The sequence below is a fragment of the Pongo pygmaeus genome, chromosome 9, assembly GCF_028885625.2.
Source record: "Pongo pygmaeus isolate AG05252 chromosome 9, NHGRI_mPonPyg2-v2.0_pri, whole genome shotgun sequence".
Lineage (NCBI taxonomy): Eukaryota > Metazoa > Chordata > Mammalia > Primates > Hominidae > Pongo > Pongo pygmaeus.
The window spans coordinates 95,522,965-95,537,903 of record NC_072382.2 but is presented as its reverse complement, the minus strand read 5'-3'; the positions used below and the strand labels follow the sequence as shown (position 1 = coordinate 95,537,903).

The following is a 14,939-nucleotide window of genomic DNA, read 5'->3' as shown; positions in this document are numbered from 1 at the left end:
ATCTTCTGCTAAGCACTGAGTAGGGCCAACCTCAGAGACTACTAAGGATCCTTTGAGGTTGTGCCTCTCTTCTGGGACCATCTAACCTTACACACTTGCATCTGCATGTGTGTGTCATCTCACACACACACACACACACATACACATCCACCCTCTACCACCCTGAGTTTCTCCAGATTTCATATGCATCTTTCTGTACATGGTAATGCTTTTCCACTTTGAAAGATCTCAAGAAGGACCATAGTCATGTATTGTGTATATATCTATATACAAATATAGCTAGATACAGTTGATAGTTGTTATTCACCCTAGTTATGTTCTAGAAAGTCATTGTGATAACTGGACTAATAAAGACTGAACCATTGTTCCTAGGGGAAATATAGGGTTAGGTTCCTGCAAACCTCTGGTCACAATATTTTCATCAACAGATCAATATATAACCTTGTTTTATGTCTGTTTCTTTTTAAACACACTTTATTTAATATGTATTGCTGAGCTTAACAGCATTAACACTGTTGAGCTCATTAACACTGAGCTCAACAGCCAGCAGCACTGTAACTCATGCAGGAACAAAGCCCCTCTCACATGTATAAGGCACATCAGAGGCTTCTTACACTCAGGACACTGCTTCAGCACTCTGCTTAAGGGGGCATTTTAAACAGTGAAAGCACCAACATAAAGCACACAAGTGCAAAAACGATGGCACTAAATAATCTGAAAACAAGGACATTTGTTTACAGTATGAGAGCTGAAACAAGAAGGCAGAGAGACTCCTTGTTTGACCTCAGCTGAAAAATGTGTGCATCAGGCAACGTAAATTTTCTGCCACTCTACATGTACCTGCAAATGACCACAAAAATGTCACAGGGATTGATTTTGGGGTTAAAAATAAATTTTAGCAAGTAGGCAAATTTGCAAAAGCAGAATCTACAAATAACGAGGATAGACTGTATATGTACCATACATGTATAGTACATTTCATCTGTTACCAAGGCAGATCATCACAAAAGACAGATTTTTAAAATCTATTAATTTTATCTCTAAAATACAATGAGACCCACCCCTTCCATCTCCTTCCACTGAGGGAGCTTTCATTCTCATCTCAGCAACTTGTATCACTTACCTATGTTGGGTGGAATTGTTCCTAATCATTTTCCCTGCCACCTGTACTCCTCTTTGCCCTCTATTCACACACTGCAGGCAGAGGGATCCTAAGCTATACATTTAACCACGTTGATTTTAAGCCTTTTTATGATTTCCCACTGCCAAACTCCTCAATTTGGCTCTCAAGCCTCACTATCTGCCTTTGCCACCTCCTGAGCCTCATTTCCCATCACTAGCCCCTAGGCTGTATGCTCTGGTCATTCTAAACATCCACTCTCTTGAACATGATGTGCTCTCCTTCACCTCCAGGCCTTTACACAGGTTGTTCCCTCTGCCACAAACATGCTTCCTTCCTCTTCAAGTGGACTACTCTTCATGTCCCAACTCAAAGACTACTTCCTCCCAGAAGCCCCCCCTGACTACCAACCTTCTCCCTACCTTTCCTCAAGACAGGGCTGTGTGCTTCTGCCATATCTCCTGCTGCACTCTACCCTTCCCCTCTCATAGAACATACTTGTTCTAAAGTCTTACCATGGACCAGGAATTCTGTGTGGGAAAGGACCTTGTCTATCCTCCATACTGTTTCACCAGCACATTGCACAATGCCTAGCATATAGTAGGTATTTAATAAATGCATGTATACTTCCACCCTAGACTGTATGATTTCCAAGGGAAGAGAACTTTTCTTCTACTTTCATTTTTCAGGAGTCCCAGTTACATGTGGTAGTGACCAGTGCAGAACCTGTAGCCACATTCCACTGTTTCCCAGCTTTCTCCACTGCAAACCAGGCTGATAATAATTCCTCTACCTCATGGAGTTGATATGAGGGTCATGTGAGTTAGTATCGGTAAAGCACATGTCAGGCCCATGTTCAGCACTATGTAAGCACTTGCTTTTTCATCATCTTGTGAGAATGGTGCAAAAGATGCTGAGCAAAAACTGGTGGAGTAGGTCAGGTGTGTTGTAAGGGTTATGTCAGATAAGGTTTGTAAAATCCCTAGCAGAATGCCTGGTCCACAGTAGCTGCTCAATAGGCAGTGGTTTATTGTGGAGAATCTCAAGATGACTAAATCACACACATATCAGTCTACAAGCTCAGAAGTACTAGGAATACAACTTTATTTTTTCATAGCAACTTAATTTCTGTTTTCAAATTTCCTCCCACTGCATAAACTTCCCCTGGACATTGTACTGATGGTCCCATTTGTTGGCTTTCTGGGATGCTGAGGCCTTCCCAGCATGTTTTAGGAAACCCCAAAGAAAGACTTCTAGGTCTGAAGGTGGGGCAGAGGGCCTGTGCTGACCAGGATAATAAATGTCTCAGGGATAGCCTGTACCCACAAATGGTTCAAAAACCAGATGGGCTTCTACCACGGCCATGGGACAAAGGGCAGAGACATAGAAACTAGGGTGCAGAAGGGGTATGTGTCACTGGGCTCTTATCTACAGACATGCCTCAGATGTGCCCTGAGAGAACTGCCATTTCAATTCCATACTGAATTGTTGTCTACAGCATTTGTTAAACTTTGAACATGTGAACTTGTCCTTATCTCACTTTGCTTTCATCTATCTATGGGCAAGAATCAGAGTGACAGGGGAAGGTGTAATTATGGCATTGCACCCCCTTCCCCACCAGCACAGTTTATCTCTCTATGTCACTTGGGAGGGAGTCTCAGAAGACTGAAGCTAGACCTTCCTGCTAGCCCCGTGGGATGGAGACTTAAAGTAGGAGTTCATATTAGTTGTAAGAACATCATAAAGGCTATATTTTTATACATTCAGGGGCTAAGATTGTACACATGACAAAATTATTATACAATTATTTCTTTAGTTATGGTAGCATTTTAATGAAATAATCATTTTAGAAACGGCCAGATTGGAATTCATTTCATTTTCCACTGTACCAGCACCAGTCTTCAGCTTGTATTGGCAGCACTAGTTTTTCAGAACAGAGGTGTTTGGCCTAACAAATAGGTTAGTGAGTAATTGAATGGATTTAAAATTCTCCTGTTCTTAAGGGAAATCTTAAAAAAAAAAAGTATCCAGAAGGTAGAACCATTATACTCTTTTCCATAAGTATAGCCCCTCAAAACAAAGGCCAATAAATAAGAAAAGAAATACTTGTGTTAAGATAGGAACAGTAGCATGTCGTGTTTGTCTCGCAGCCACGGAGGATGTCTATGAGGTGAGGGGAGGGGAGTATGGCGGCAGGGGGCGAGGGTAGGTGGCAATAAAGAACAAAGAGGAACTGGGCCAGGAGGGACAATGTAGTGTGCCGGAGAGAACGCGGATTTATTTGTCTTTCAAAAGATCTATGTTCAGTTCTAACTCTGCCAATGTCTAGTTGGGCGCCTTAACTCTTTGCCTCCAAGTTTCCTCATCTGCATATCAGAACAGTAATACCAGGCAGTGGGTTGCTGTGGAGGGAGGGGATTAGCCCTGGGGGAGGAGGTCTGTGGTCTGCGCCTGCCTTCTCCCTTGTTTAACTCCATCCCAGTGCACCCTAGGGATCTTGGTTCCTGGACTCTGGGCTTAGCGCCCTGGAAGAGCAATGCTCACTGGCGGCCTGAGAGCTGCTGAGTCTTGGGCATGCACCACTGGCCAACAGCATTGTTAAGGGAGGGCCAGTCTTGCAGACTTTCTGGGCACAGGGCCTAGTAGAGAAACCTGTTCTTCCTACCCCAATCCCGGGGTCTCTTACAAGGCAATGGCCTCCTGTCCCTCCTTGGTGGTCCCCCACTTAGAGCAGCGCTCTGCCAATGGCTCAGCCTCAACCTTTCCTGAGGTCCTGCATCCACAGCAGCCCATCCTCTCACCCCGCATCATACACCCTCTCTGCCTTCTCTGGCCCTTTTTGTCTTCCCAGCCCCACTATAACCGTGTGATCTGCCTCTTTTCCTGAGCCTTTTCACCCTGCACACTCACTCCCAAGCATGCCCTGCATCCCATGACCACCCAGCAGAGCCCGCCGAGGGCCTGTGAGACACTGCACGCTGCCTTCCGGAGGCCGAGGTGGGCAGCTTCCCTAATCTGTGCACATAAGTAAAAGTCTCTGTCGGCCGGAACTGTGCAGACACAACCTGGGAATTTGCAGGGAGCCACACTTGCTAAAGACCTACGGAGCGTGCGCGATCCCACGGAGGAGCCTTAGCGGCGGCGCCTGTGGTACCTTTCCCCTCTTGCGTCCAAGGGCTGCTTTTCGAACTCCCAGTTTTTGTTAGGGGCATAATCCCATTCTACTTCTTCAGCGGCGATGTAAAAAGTTCTTATCATCCCGTACCGCTGCTCAGAAGGGTCCCTGTTGTCACAGCTGTTGACCTCATAGATCTGACCCATGCCTCTCGGGAGGTGGGGCATGGTGGCACAAAACACCCTAAAAATACCTGCAAGAGAAATGGCTTGGCATTGAGTGTGGTGCTCGGTATTTTTGTTGGTGATGGTCTGTTTTTAGCAAACCTGCATATTTTATTCCAAAATAACCAGTTAGGTGGATTTTTAAAATACCAGTTGTCTAGTAGTTTAAAATCAGACCCCAGGGGGAATAGATTACTTTGAATATATTTACTTCTGTGGAGAGAAAGATACTGTCCAAAATTCATTTGTTATAAAAAAAGAAACTTACAATATTGCTACCAAGAAATGACTTTTCTGGGTCTCCCCTATAATTCACACCTATTAGAAGACAGTCTCTCATGGAAAACCACCAATGACTGTCTTAGCCCAGCCCAGTTTAAAAAGAACTAATTACCTGTAAGATGATTATCCTAGACAAGGTTCAAATTAAGCCACATTTCTGATGAGTATTTTGCCCTAAAGGATTTCATAAATTCTAAAGTGCAATAAATATGTAAGTGTTATTATTATTAAAGCCAAATGTATTACTTCATTAAGCCCTTGAGCAAAGAAGTTTCTCATTTCCAATGATAGGTCTACATTATGCTAAATGAAAAGGAAACAGAAAACAGAAAAACAATCAATTCGATTTTTCTACATAATACTGACAATCATGTCTGTCAAAAATTATGTAATTTTTAGATTGAATTTTCTAGATGCATTGGCATCAGATAGATATTTCTTAACTCAACTCACCGTAAAATCACATAAGACAAATAAAATTATTGAAGATATTAACTCTCAATGAAAATATTGGATCAATAAATCTTCCTCCCCTTTCTCTAGTAGCTTCTGTTTTTAGAGGTGAGGGATGAGTGTACCTTTCATTAACCTTCTACAATGTACAGAGGTATCCTCCATCTTGCTATACATGTAACTCTGTTGTCTAAACGTCGCCAAGTTACTCCTTTTAGATGAGCGAAAACTCAATGGGTTGATTCAATGGGTACCAAGCACACCCAGGCACTGATGAGGACACATGAGGAAGGGTCTTTATACGAAACCACAGAGAAGACACCTTTGAAGACAGACTTGGAAAGACTGTCCCCTGCATTTGTTTTTTCCAGGCAGCCTATTGTTTATGTATTGATCATGGCACTTCAATAGTTGAGGAATTGTCTCCTCTAAGAACAAAGAGGATCTTAGACAAGGTAGCATGAAGAAGAAAACAAAATTAATAATAATGATAATAATAATAGAAGGACATGGAAATGTTTGAGTTGCAGCATATAGTCTACTCTACCCACTTTTAAGCACCCTCCTTCTTGACTTATAGGTAAGGGACAGGAATTGGTGAAATGACTAAGCTTTTAAGCAGTCACAGATTTATGCTTATCACCAAACATAAACTAGAAAACACTGTTGTGAAGCTCTCTAGAAATGTATAGGACACACGGAGTAATGATCAAAGCACTAGAATAAGTAACTCCATTTCTAAAATTATTCTGGGCAGCTCTAACTTTGAGTGCCTATTTCTATGAATTAAAATGATTTGGCTATTTCCCAATCCTCTCCCCTCTTTGGTCTTGAAGAGCGTATTAAAAAAAAAAAAAGTTGTGTCCAAGGCATCCCTTGATTTGAGTAATTCATAATTGATCAACTATACTAATGTACAGAGACTGGATACTAGGAAAAGTTCACATAGAAAAGACTATGGAGCTCCTAGTCTCAGGCAGTCCTTAGGCAAAGATTTTGAAGCCCAAGCCTCAAGTTCTTAATTGATGACACAGAGACATCTAAACTGCAGTTCCAGTGGAAAGCAAAGAAGTAGAATATCCATTAGTAAACAGCAGGTACTCATCTTAGGTAGCATATTGATTTCTTGTTAAGACCGATGAAAAAATTGGTTTGGAAAAACATGTTCAATGTCTATAGGGCTTGTTCTCACTTTTCATGCAGTGATTAGCATGTGCTACCATGTGTTGCTCTAGATCTTTTATGAAAGCGCCCCAATTATCTCATTAGCTTGGAATCTCTAAGAGAAGAAGTTCCAGGTACTGGCATTATACAGGGGTCTCCATAAATTCCAGATTGCCCTGTTGGGAAACCAAGGGTGCCCAACAGAATGAAAACAGAGAATTCCCCCAATCAAAAGGCTGTTATCAGTACCTATGGAAGAGAGACCAGGCTGCAGTTATGGCTACATCTGAAATCTGGAAGCATCTACTGGGATGTCCATGCCTTGGTAGATGCTTCAGAGAAGCAACTGAAATTATGTTCATGCTCAATGAGAGCAAAATATATCCACTTTATCGGGGCTGAATTTTTATGGACTGCGAATCAAAAACATTCTCCTAGGATTTATGCACCAAAGACTTTAGAGGGCTCCCACTTCTGTTTTGTGGATGCTATTTTAGATATTTCCCCTCTGTCCCTTATACTATGTGTTTGGACTAATAAGTCAGGATTCTCTGATTCTAATCAAGACTATATCTATTTCTACACCACTTGAAGTGCACAAAGTCTGCCAATTTCTTCTGTGGGAGGAGTCTAAAGAGGATGAGCCTGAAGGTAGAAATCTGGTCACCTGAGATGGACCCAGCAAGTTTACCTGCGTGGTCCGGCTGCATGAATGCTGTTGTGGCCATGTGGGGAAACAGGGCCAGGGAGTCTCGGTGAGTCCCTCGTAGGTGGATGGTGTTCCCTTGAAAAACAATTCCATGCATGTCGGTGTCTGTGCCCAATCCAATCAGATGCCAGGAAACTCTATCCCTTTTACACATGTTTAAGCCTGGCTGGTTGCCGTACATGTAGCCGTTAACAGCTAAATGGAAGAAGAAAGATAGTGAAAAATTATCAGTGTGTATGGGGCAGGGGAGCTTCAAATATGTAAACTGTTTACAAAAGATCCTTGTTTTCAGAGAATAAACAGTACCAGGGAAAAGCCACATGGTGAATCCACTTAAAATGGAGACCAAAATTAACAATGAATAATGAAAATATAAGGAAATTATTTAAATGTTATCTTTAACAACACATATGCAAGGACACTAATTCTAAGAATGACTAAGGGATAAATCAGATTGTTGATGAAATAATTTCCCCATACTCTTCTCTAAGGCTGTCAATATGAAAATCTGTTTCTTTTGTGGTTATTTTCATATGCTCTCCCTTGTTAAATGTCTCTTCCTCAGTTATTAATTCATTGAATTCTACAAGACCCTCATTTGCCAGTGGGCTTTGCATTTGATTCTAGAAGTTATCAGACATGCTTTTACTGATTACATGGATTCAGCATTATTTGAAAGATTTTTTAATCAATTGACAGTATATGTGCATATGCAGTCAGTGGAGAGGGATTGTTTTTTAGGGGGTACTTAAGCTTATATGAGGTTAGTCTTTGAGTAAATAAATTTGCTTTATGATAACTCGTACTTCCTTACCCCAATACAATTACTGGAGGGACTTTATTAATAAATAATGATTAGTTAGATATGAAGACCCTCTGTGCTTCCAGAGTGGCAAATTGTTTTTATCTTTGACATCAACCCCAATCCACTGATAGTGGCTATCTGAAAAAGTGCCTTGAGAAGAATTTAGAAACCGCATTCTCACCCCATGGGGATGAATGCCATGATATAACAGCAATGTCTGACTGGTGAATGCACATAATTGTGTCTCATGCTTGATGTCTCTTGGAGAAATAAATATTTCTACCCCCCTCCTGCTCTCTACTAAGCCTATAGTAGGAAGGAACTATTATCATGCACATGAGTGACCTTGTGTTATAATCCCATTGTCAAATAAAATTACTTTTTGTTATGTTGGTGCAAAAGTGATTGCAGTTTTTGCCATTGAAAGTAATTGCAAAAACCGCAATTACTTTTGTACTATCCTAATATTTCTGTGTCTGCAAAACCAGTGGTGCTTGGTAATTGTACTCAGATCTGGGATTATTAGTAGAAATTCCAAGAAATTCTGGCACTTCTGAGAAGGACACCACATTTTTTGGAAAAAAAAAACTTTGATAATGTCTTTGCAAATAAATGATCTAAATCTTGTCCATCAAATGTTAATGAGATCTGAGTATAAATCAAGATGCTAATAAATTCAGTCCTTGGCTGGCTGGTAGAGAATCTTCTCTTGCCTTGGAATGCTTGTTTAAAGCCTCTCTAACATTCACTCATCCATTCTTTCTTTCAATAAACATGTTTTGAATACAGACTATATAATAAACACAACACAAAGCATTGTGTACCATGTCAGGCCCTTTCTTTTTGGCTTTGTTGCTCTCTTCCTTCCACTCCCTGTAAGCAAGACTGAAGGCAGAACTTAGTTTATAATTAATGTGACATTTGAATTAAGATGCATTATTTGCCTTGAACTTTGTTTTAACAATGATATATCCTGTATTTATTTATTTATTTATTTATTTATTGAAAGAGAGAGAGGGTCTTACCCTGTTGCCCAGGCTGGAGTGCAGTGGAGCCATTATGCTTACTTCAGCCTCAACCTCCCAGGCTCAAGAGATCCTCCTACCTCCTACCTTAGCCTCCTGAGTAGCAGCTGGGACTACAGGTGCACACCACCATACCTGGCGAATTTTGTATTTTCTGTAGAGATGGGGTCTCACTATGTTGCCCAGGCTGGTCTTGAACTCCTGGATGCAAGTGATCCTCCCACCTTGACATTCCAAAGTGCTGGGATTACAGGCACGAGCCACTGTGCCTGGACTATAGATTGTATTTCTAAATATGAAAGTAGTTTCACATTCACCCACAGCCAAAGTAGGGTGGGGCTGGATTTGATGTAGTTCATTCAGTTGTTTATTATCTTTTTAAATGAAGACCGACCTCTTTGATGATAAATTTCTTTTACAATTTAGTTTCTCCACCAAGAAACTGCTATATTTCCTTATTTCTATCTTAATTTTCCCTTTATATTGTCTACTAAGAAGTTTGGAAACAATATTCATATTCAGTTACAGCAAAACCTTTTGTAGAAGATGACACTGAAAATGCACTACTCCGTGCTTTCCATTGGCACAAGAGGGGACTCTGTTGGAAATGAGCATCTGGGACCATAGGGTCTGTGACCTGGTTGCCATGGGGCACTTGTAACCTTGGACTATTTTGTACTTCCATGCAAGGAAGGGAGGTTAAGGGCTATTTTGTTATTCTTCCATAATGCTTTAAAAGGCAATAAATAGATTTTATGCTGGGTCCTAAAACAAGCAGGTTAGCACCTGTTGTCTTATGTTACTTGCTTCAGGCACTTTTATTGACTGCACACTCTTGCAGGCACTGAGTTACTCTGCTACCTTAGGTAATATGCCTAAGAGTAATGAGCATCCTGTGTTACTCACAAGCAATTAGCAGGTGGTTTGCTACTGTAACACTTGATACAAAGAGACAGGGAGAGAGAATTAAGTAATTCCTCTCAAATGAAGATCTGGGATAGGAACAGCTAGTGTTTCACAAATTAACACTCACCAGTCACTCATACTACTTAATTAAATCATTCATACTACTTAATTATAGACACTTTGCTATGTAATGATTATCTCCTATTGTCACTTTGGTTTTCAGACTTAATGTTATTGTGAACCCAAGGGAGAGTAGTTCGTCAGTAATTTTCTACATTCATGATATACTGTGAACTTGGCTAGTTTAAATTTTTTTTCTTTTTTTTTTGGGGGGGCGGAGTCTCACTCTGTCGCCCAGGCTGTGCAGTGGCACGATCTTGGCTCACTGCAACCTCCACCTCTGGGTTCAAGCAGTTCTCCTGCCTCAGCCTCCTGAGTAGCTGGAAATATAGGCACGCACCACCATGCCCAGCTAAGTTTTGTATTTTTAGTAGAGACGGGGTTTCACCATATTGGCCAGGCTGGTCTCCTGACCTCATGATCTGCCCACCTCGGCCTCCCAAAGTGCTGGGATTACAGGTGTTAGCCACTGTGCCCGGCCGCTAGTTTAAAATTTGTTTTCCTTCATCTAAGGCTGATAAAGTGCTCTAGAAGTATTAAATTTCACATCTCTGAGAGATAGGGAGGTTTCACCATACCATCTGAAGCTGAAGGCATGAAATAACTTACTCATGACCAAGAACAATATCCAAGAAACCAAAATTAATATAATTCAAACACACCAATCATTTTCACTTCTAATGCAAGTCAGCCTTTCTTTTACAGGCGGGAATGTCATTTGTCATACCATGCATTCGGTTGGATTTCACAAACTCTTTATCTTCTTTGTCAATGCTGAAGGGATGCCAGATAAACTTCTGAATGTTTTCATCAAAATATCTGCTCAGATTCTCATCAAAGACTGTGAACAGTAGGTAAAACTCCTTGTCTATTCCTTTCTACAGGGAAGAAAGAAATGAATACATAAAAAGTACAGCTTGGAGGAATTCACAGAATTGCTTTCCTTCAAAGTTCACACAAAATATTAATAAGTCAGGGCAGATCAACATCAGCCCTAGAGTTCCCAGGTCATTTTTAAATAAGGATACTGAATGTTGCTCTGATGAATTTATTCCCCACCCAGAAAATTTGTCTTTCTCGTTACATCCGTCCTCCAAGGAAATCAGCCCCTGCTTAGAAGGCTTTCTACTCTTTTGGCCTCTGTTGCCAGGCTGGTACTCAAGGACTTTTTCTCCTTACCCTGACCTCCCAGCCCTGGCCCAGCTTCTCTCTCTGACTTCATTTCCCTGTACTCACCTCCTAGCTTGCTCCAGGCACCCTGGCCTTTTGCCCTTCCACGAACACGCCAACCTCATTCCTGCCTCAGGGTCTTTCCATGTGTTGTGGAACATAAATTGAAGAACTCCCTTCCTCAGTTCACTCTTCTGCATGTCATTTCCTCAGAGTGGTCTTCCCTAACCACCCTTCTAAACTTATCACCATCTTTTGCCCAGAAACTCACTCACTTTACCCTATTTTATTCTTCATAGCACTTATCTCCACCTGAAACTATTTTATGAAGTTTTTTTTTTTACTTTTTCCTACTGCAGTGTGAGTTTCATGAGGGTAGGAACACTTTGGATTCCTCTCTGTACCTGCATCACCAAGAAAAATGCCTGGAAAAGCAGGCATTGAGTATACATTTTTGAGTGAAATAATGAATTCATATAACTGACGAGACTTAGCTAAATTATGTTAACTTGAGTGGATAGTGAGGGGACAGTGGATATGACTTCCCACAGCGTATATTCCTAATCAGTCTATTTGAGCCTATCTGATCACACAGCATCACAGATCACTGCAATATGCTTTCCTTTAGAACTGACCCAGAGAGATGACTATGTTTTCTTTTCTTTTTAATTTAATTTAAAATTTTGGGATACAGGTGCAGGCTGTGCAGATTTGTTACATAGGTAAACATGTGCCATGGTGGTTTGCTGCACCTATCAACCTGTCACCTAGGTATTAAGTACAGCATGCATTAGCTATTTATCTTGATGCTCTTCCTCCCTCCACCCCTACCACCACAAGCCCCAGTGTGTGTTGTTCCCCTCCCTGTGTCCATGTGTTCTCATTGTTCAGCTCCCACTTATAAGTGAGAACATGTGTTGTTTGGTTTCCTGTTCCTGCATTAGTTTGCTGAGGATATTGGCTTCAAGTGCCATCCATGTCCCTGCAAAGGACATGATCTCATTCCTTTTTATGGCTGCGTAGTATTCCATGGTGTACGTTTACCACAATTTGTTTATCCAGCCTATCAAAAGACATGGGCTTTTCAGCTGATTCCATGTCTTTGCTATTGTGAATAGTGCTGCAATGAACACATACGTGCATGTATCTTTGTAATAGAATGATTTATATTCCTTTTGGTGTATGCCCAGTAATGGAACTGCTGGGTCAAATGGTATTTCTGGTTCTAGGTCTTTGAGGAATCACCATACTGTCTTCCACAATGGTTGAACTAATTTACATTCCCACCAACAGTGTAAAAGAGTTCCTATTTCTCCACAGCCTTGCCAGCACCTGCCATTTCTCAACTTTTTAATAATTGTCATTCTGAATAGCGTGAGATGGTATCTCATTGTGGTTTTCGTTTGCATTTCTCTAATGGTCAGTTAAGTTGAGCTTCTTTTCATAGGTTTATTGGCTGCATAGATGTCTTCTTTTGAGAAGTGTCTGTTCATGTCTTTTGCCCACTTTTTAATGGGTTTTTTTTCTTGTAAATTTGTTTAAGTTCCTTGTAGATTCTGGATATTAGACCTTCGTCAGATGGATAGATTGCAAAGATGTCCTCCCACTCTCCAGGTTGTCTGTTCACTCTGATGATAGTTTATTTTGCTGTGCAGAAGCTCTTTAATTAGAACCTATTTGTCACGCTTTGCTTTTGTTGCAATTGCTTTTGACATTTTCATCATGAAATCTTTGCCTATGCCTATGCCTATGGCCTGAATGGTATTGCCTAGATTTTCTTCTAGGGTTTTTATAGTTTTGGGTATTACGTATAAGTCTTTAATCCATCTTGAGTTAATTTTTGTATAAGGTGTAAGGAAGGGGGTCCGGTTTCAATTTTCTGCATATGGCTAGCCAGTTCTCCCAGCATCACTTATTAAATAGGGAATCCTTTCCCCATTGTTTGTTTTTGTCAGGTTTGTCAAAGATCAGATGGTTGTAGTGTGCTGTCTTATTTCTGAGTTCTCTATTTTGTTCAATTGCTCTATGTGTCTGACTTTGTATCAGTACAATGCTGTTTTGGTTACTGTAGCCTTGTTGTATAGTTTGAAGTCGGGTAGTATGATGCTTCTAGCTTTGTTCCTTTTGCTTAGGATTGCCTTGGCTATATGGGCTCCTTTTTGGTTCCATATGAACTTTAAAGTTGTTGTTTCTAATTCTGTGAAGAATGGAGGTGACTATCCTTTCTATCCCTCAATGCTTTCCTGTCTCTAACATGCTCCCCACCCAAACCACCTTCATCCTGCTGCATGCTCTGGAGGGACCCTCAGCAATGTCATCTGACCATATCTCTCTCCTTATGTTGGACAATACAGTCTCATCCAATGGTATTCTGGTTCCTGCCTACCTGTTCAGCCTCATCTCTTGACTCTTTCCTCCTGGCACTTTGAAGCAAGGCCAAGCTCCTTGTCACCCTCTGCACTTGCTGTGTTCTGCATCCCTCTGTCCTTCGTGCACATATTCCCTCAGCTTTGATAGTTTGCCACCCTTTTCTCTTGCAAACCGCTAAGCAACCTCATGGTTCTGCTTAGTTGCCCACTTCTGTGATGCTTTCCTAACTCCTCATCAACGATGTGAGTACTACTTGCTCCTACTATCCCTTATATATAGTTATTTCCTTAATTACATGATGCTTTAGAAGGCAGTGGTATAAGAGCATGAGCTACAGAAGAAAACAATGAAGATTTGAAAGTTTTCAGAATAAAATATTAAAAATTGGAAGAATGTAAAGGATCAAAATATATTTTAAAAGATTATGGGCTATGTGAACAGAAAAACCTAGGTTCTAATGCTATTCTTCTGTTCACCCACTGTGAAGCCTGGAGCAAGTGATTTATCCTCTCTAAGCCTTAATTCCCTCACTTGCAAACTGAGGGTAATAGTAGTCCCCATATCATGTTTTTTTGTGAAGATTAAATGAGATGACTTAGCTAAAGCACTCAACACAACAACTGACAAATATTAAGTACTCAGTGCTGTTATTATTAGGTGTGACTGCAGTCATCCATAGTACAAGAATGAACAGTTGAAAGGAGTTGCATTGAAGAACCTCATTGCTTGACAGGTATTTGGAGGGTAACTGGGTTTAATGAGGGTGGGAAATTAGCCCAAGAAAACGCTAGAAATTAGCCCAAGAAAACCCTGAGTGATGGTGAATTTATGAATAACTTAACTGGGCCACAGTGTGCCCAGATTTTTGCTCACACATTATCCTGGGTGTTTCTGGAAGGATGTTTTTGGATGAGATTAACAATTGAATCAGTAGACTGAATAAAACTGATTGTAATTCCCGACATGAGTGTACCCCATCCAATTGGTTGAAGGCCTGAATAGAAAGAACCAAAAGGCTCACCTTCCTCTAAATAAGAGGGAATTTCTCCCACCCAACTGTCCTTGAACTAGGACATTGGCTTCTTTTTGCCTTCATGCTTAAACTAAAATGTTGGCTCTTCCTGGTTCTCAAGCCTGTCAGCTTTCTAACTGTAGCCATCCCATTTGCTCTCCTGGGTCTTCTGCCTGTTGACTCAGCCTGCAGGTGCTGAGACTTATCAGTCTCCATAATCATATGAGCCAATTCCTCATAATAAATATCTCTCTGTGTGTCTCTTTCTCCATATATATATATATATATATATATGGAACATCTGAGTAGTGGCTGGTGTCTGCAGCACACAGCTATTTTGTGAAAAGTATATGTTAGTACATAGTAGGCTCCCACAGCAGCAGGGAAGAAAGGTGAGAGGTCTAAACCATAATCCATCACACAACTCTGAGTATTGAAATGTGGATAAGGAAAATGAGTTTTGT

General features: G+C 41.0%; 1 protein-coding gene across 1 annotated transcript in view; it reads right to left on the bottom strand.

Moving 5' to 3' along the window:
• Positions 1-14,939, bottom strand: part of HEPHL1 (hephaestin like 1) — an 87,462-nt gene that overhangs the window by 27,039 nt on the left and 45,484 nt on the right. The window contains exons 10-12 of the mRNA XM_054439347.2: positions 10,651-10,801; positions 7,050-7,262; positions 4,275-4,488 (exon numbers count right to left, since the gene is read on the bottom strand). Of these exons, the coding sequence (XP_054295322.2) occupies positions 4,275-4,488; positions 7,050-7,262; positions 10,651-10,801 (578 nt within the window). The remainder of the gene's footprint in view (positions 1-4,274; positions 4,489-7,049; positions 7,263-10,650; positions 10,802-14,939) is intronic.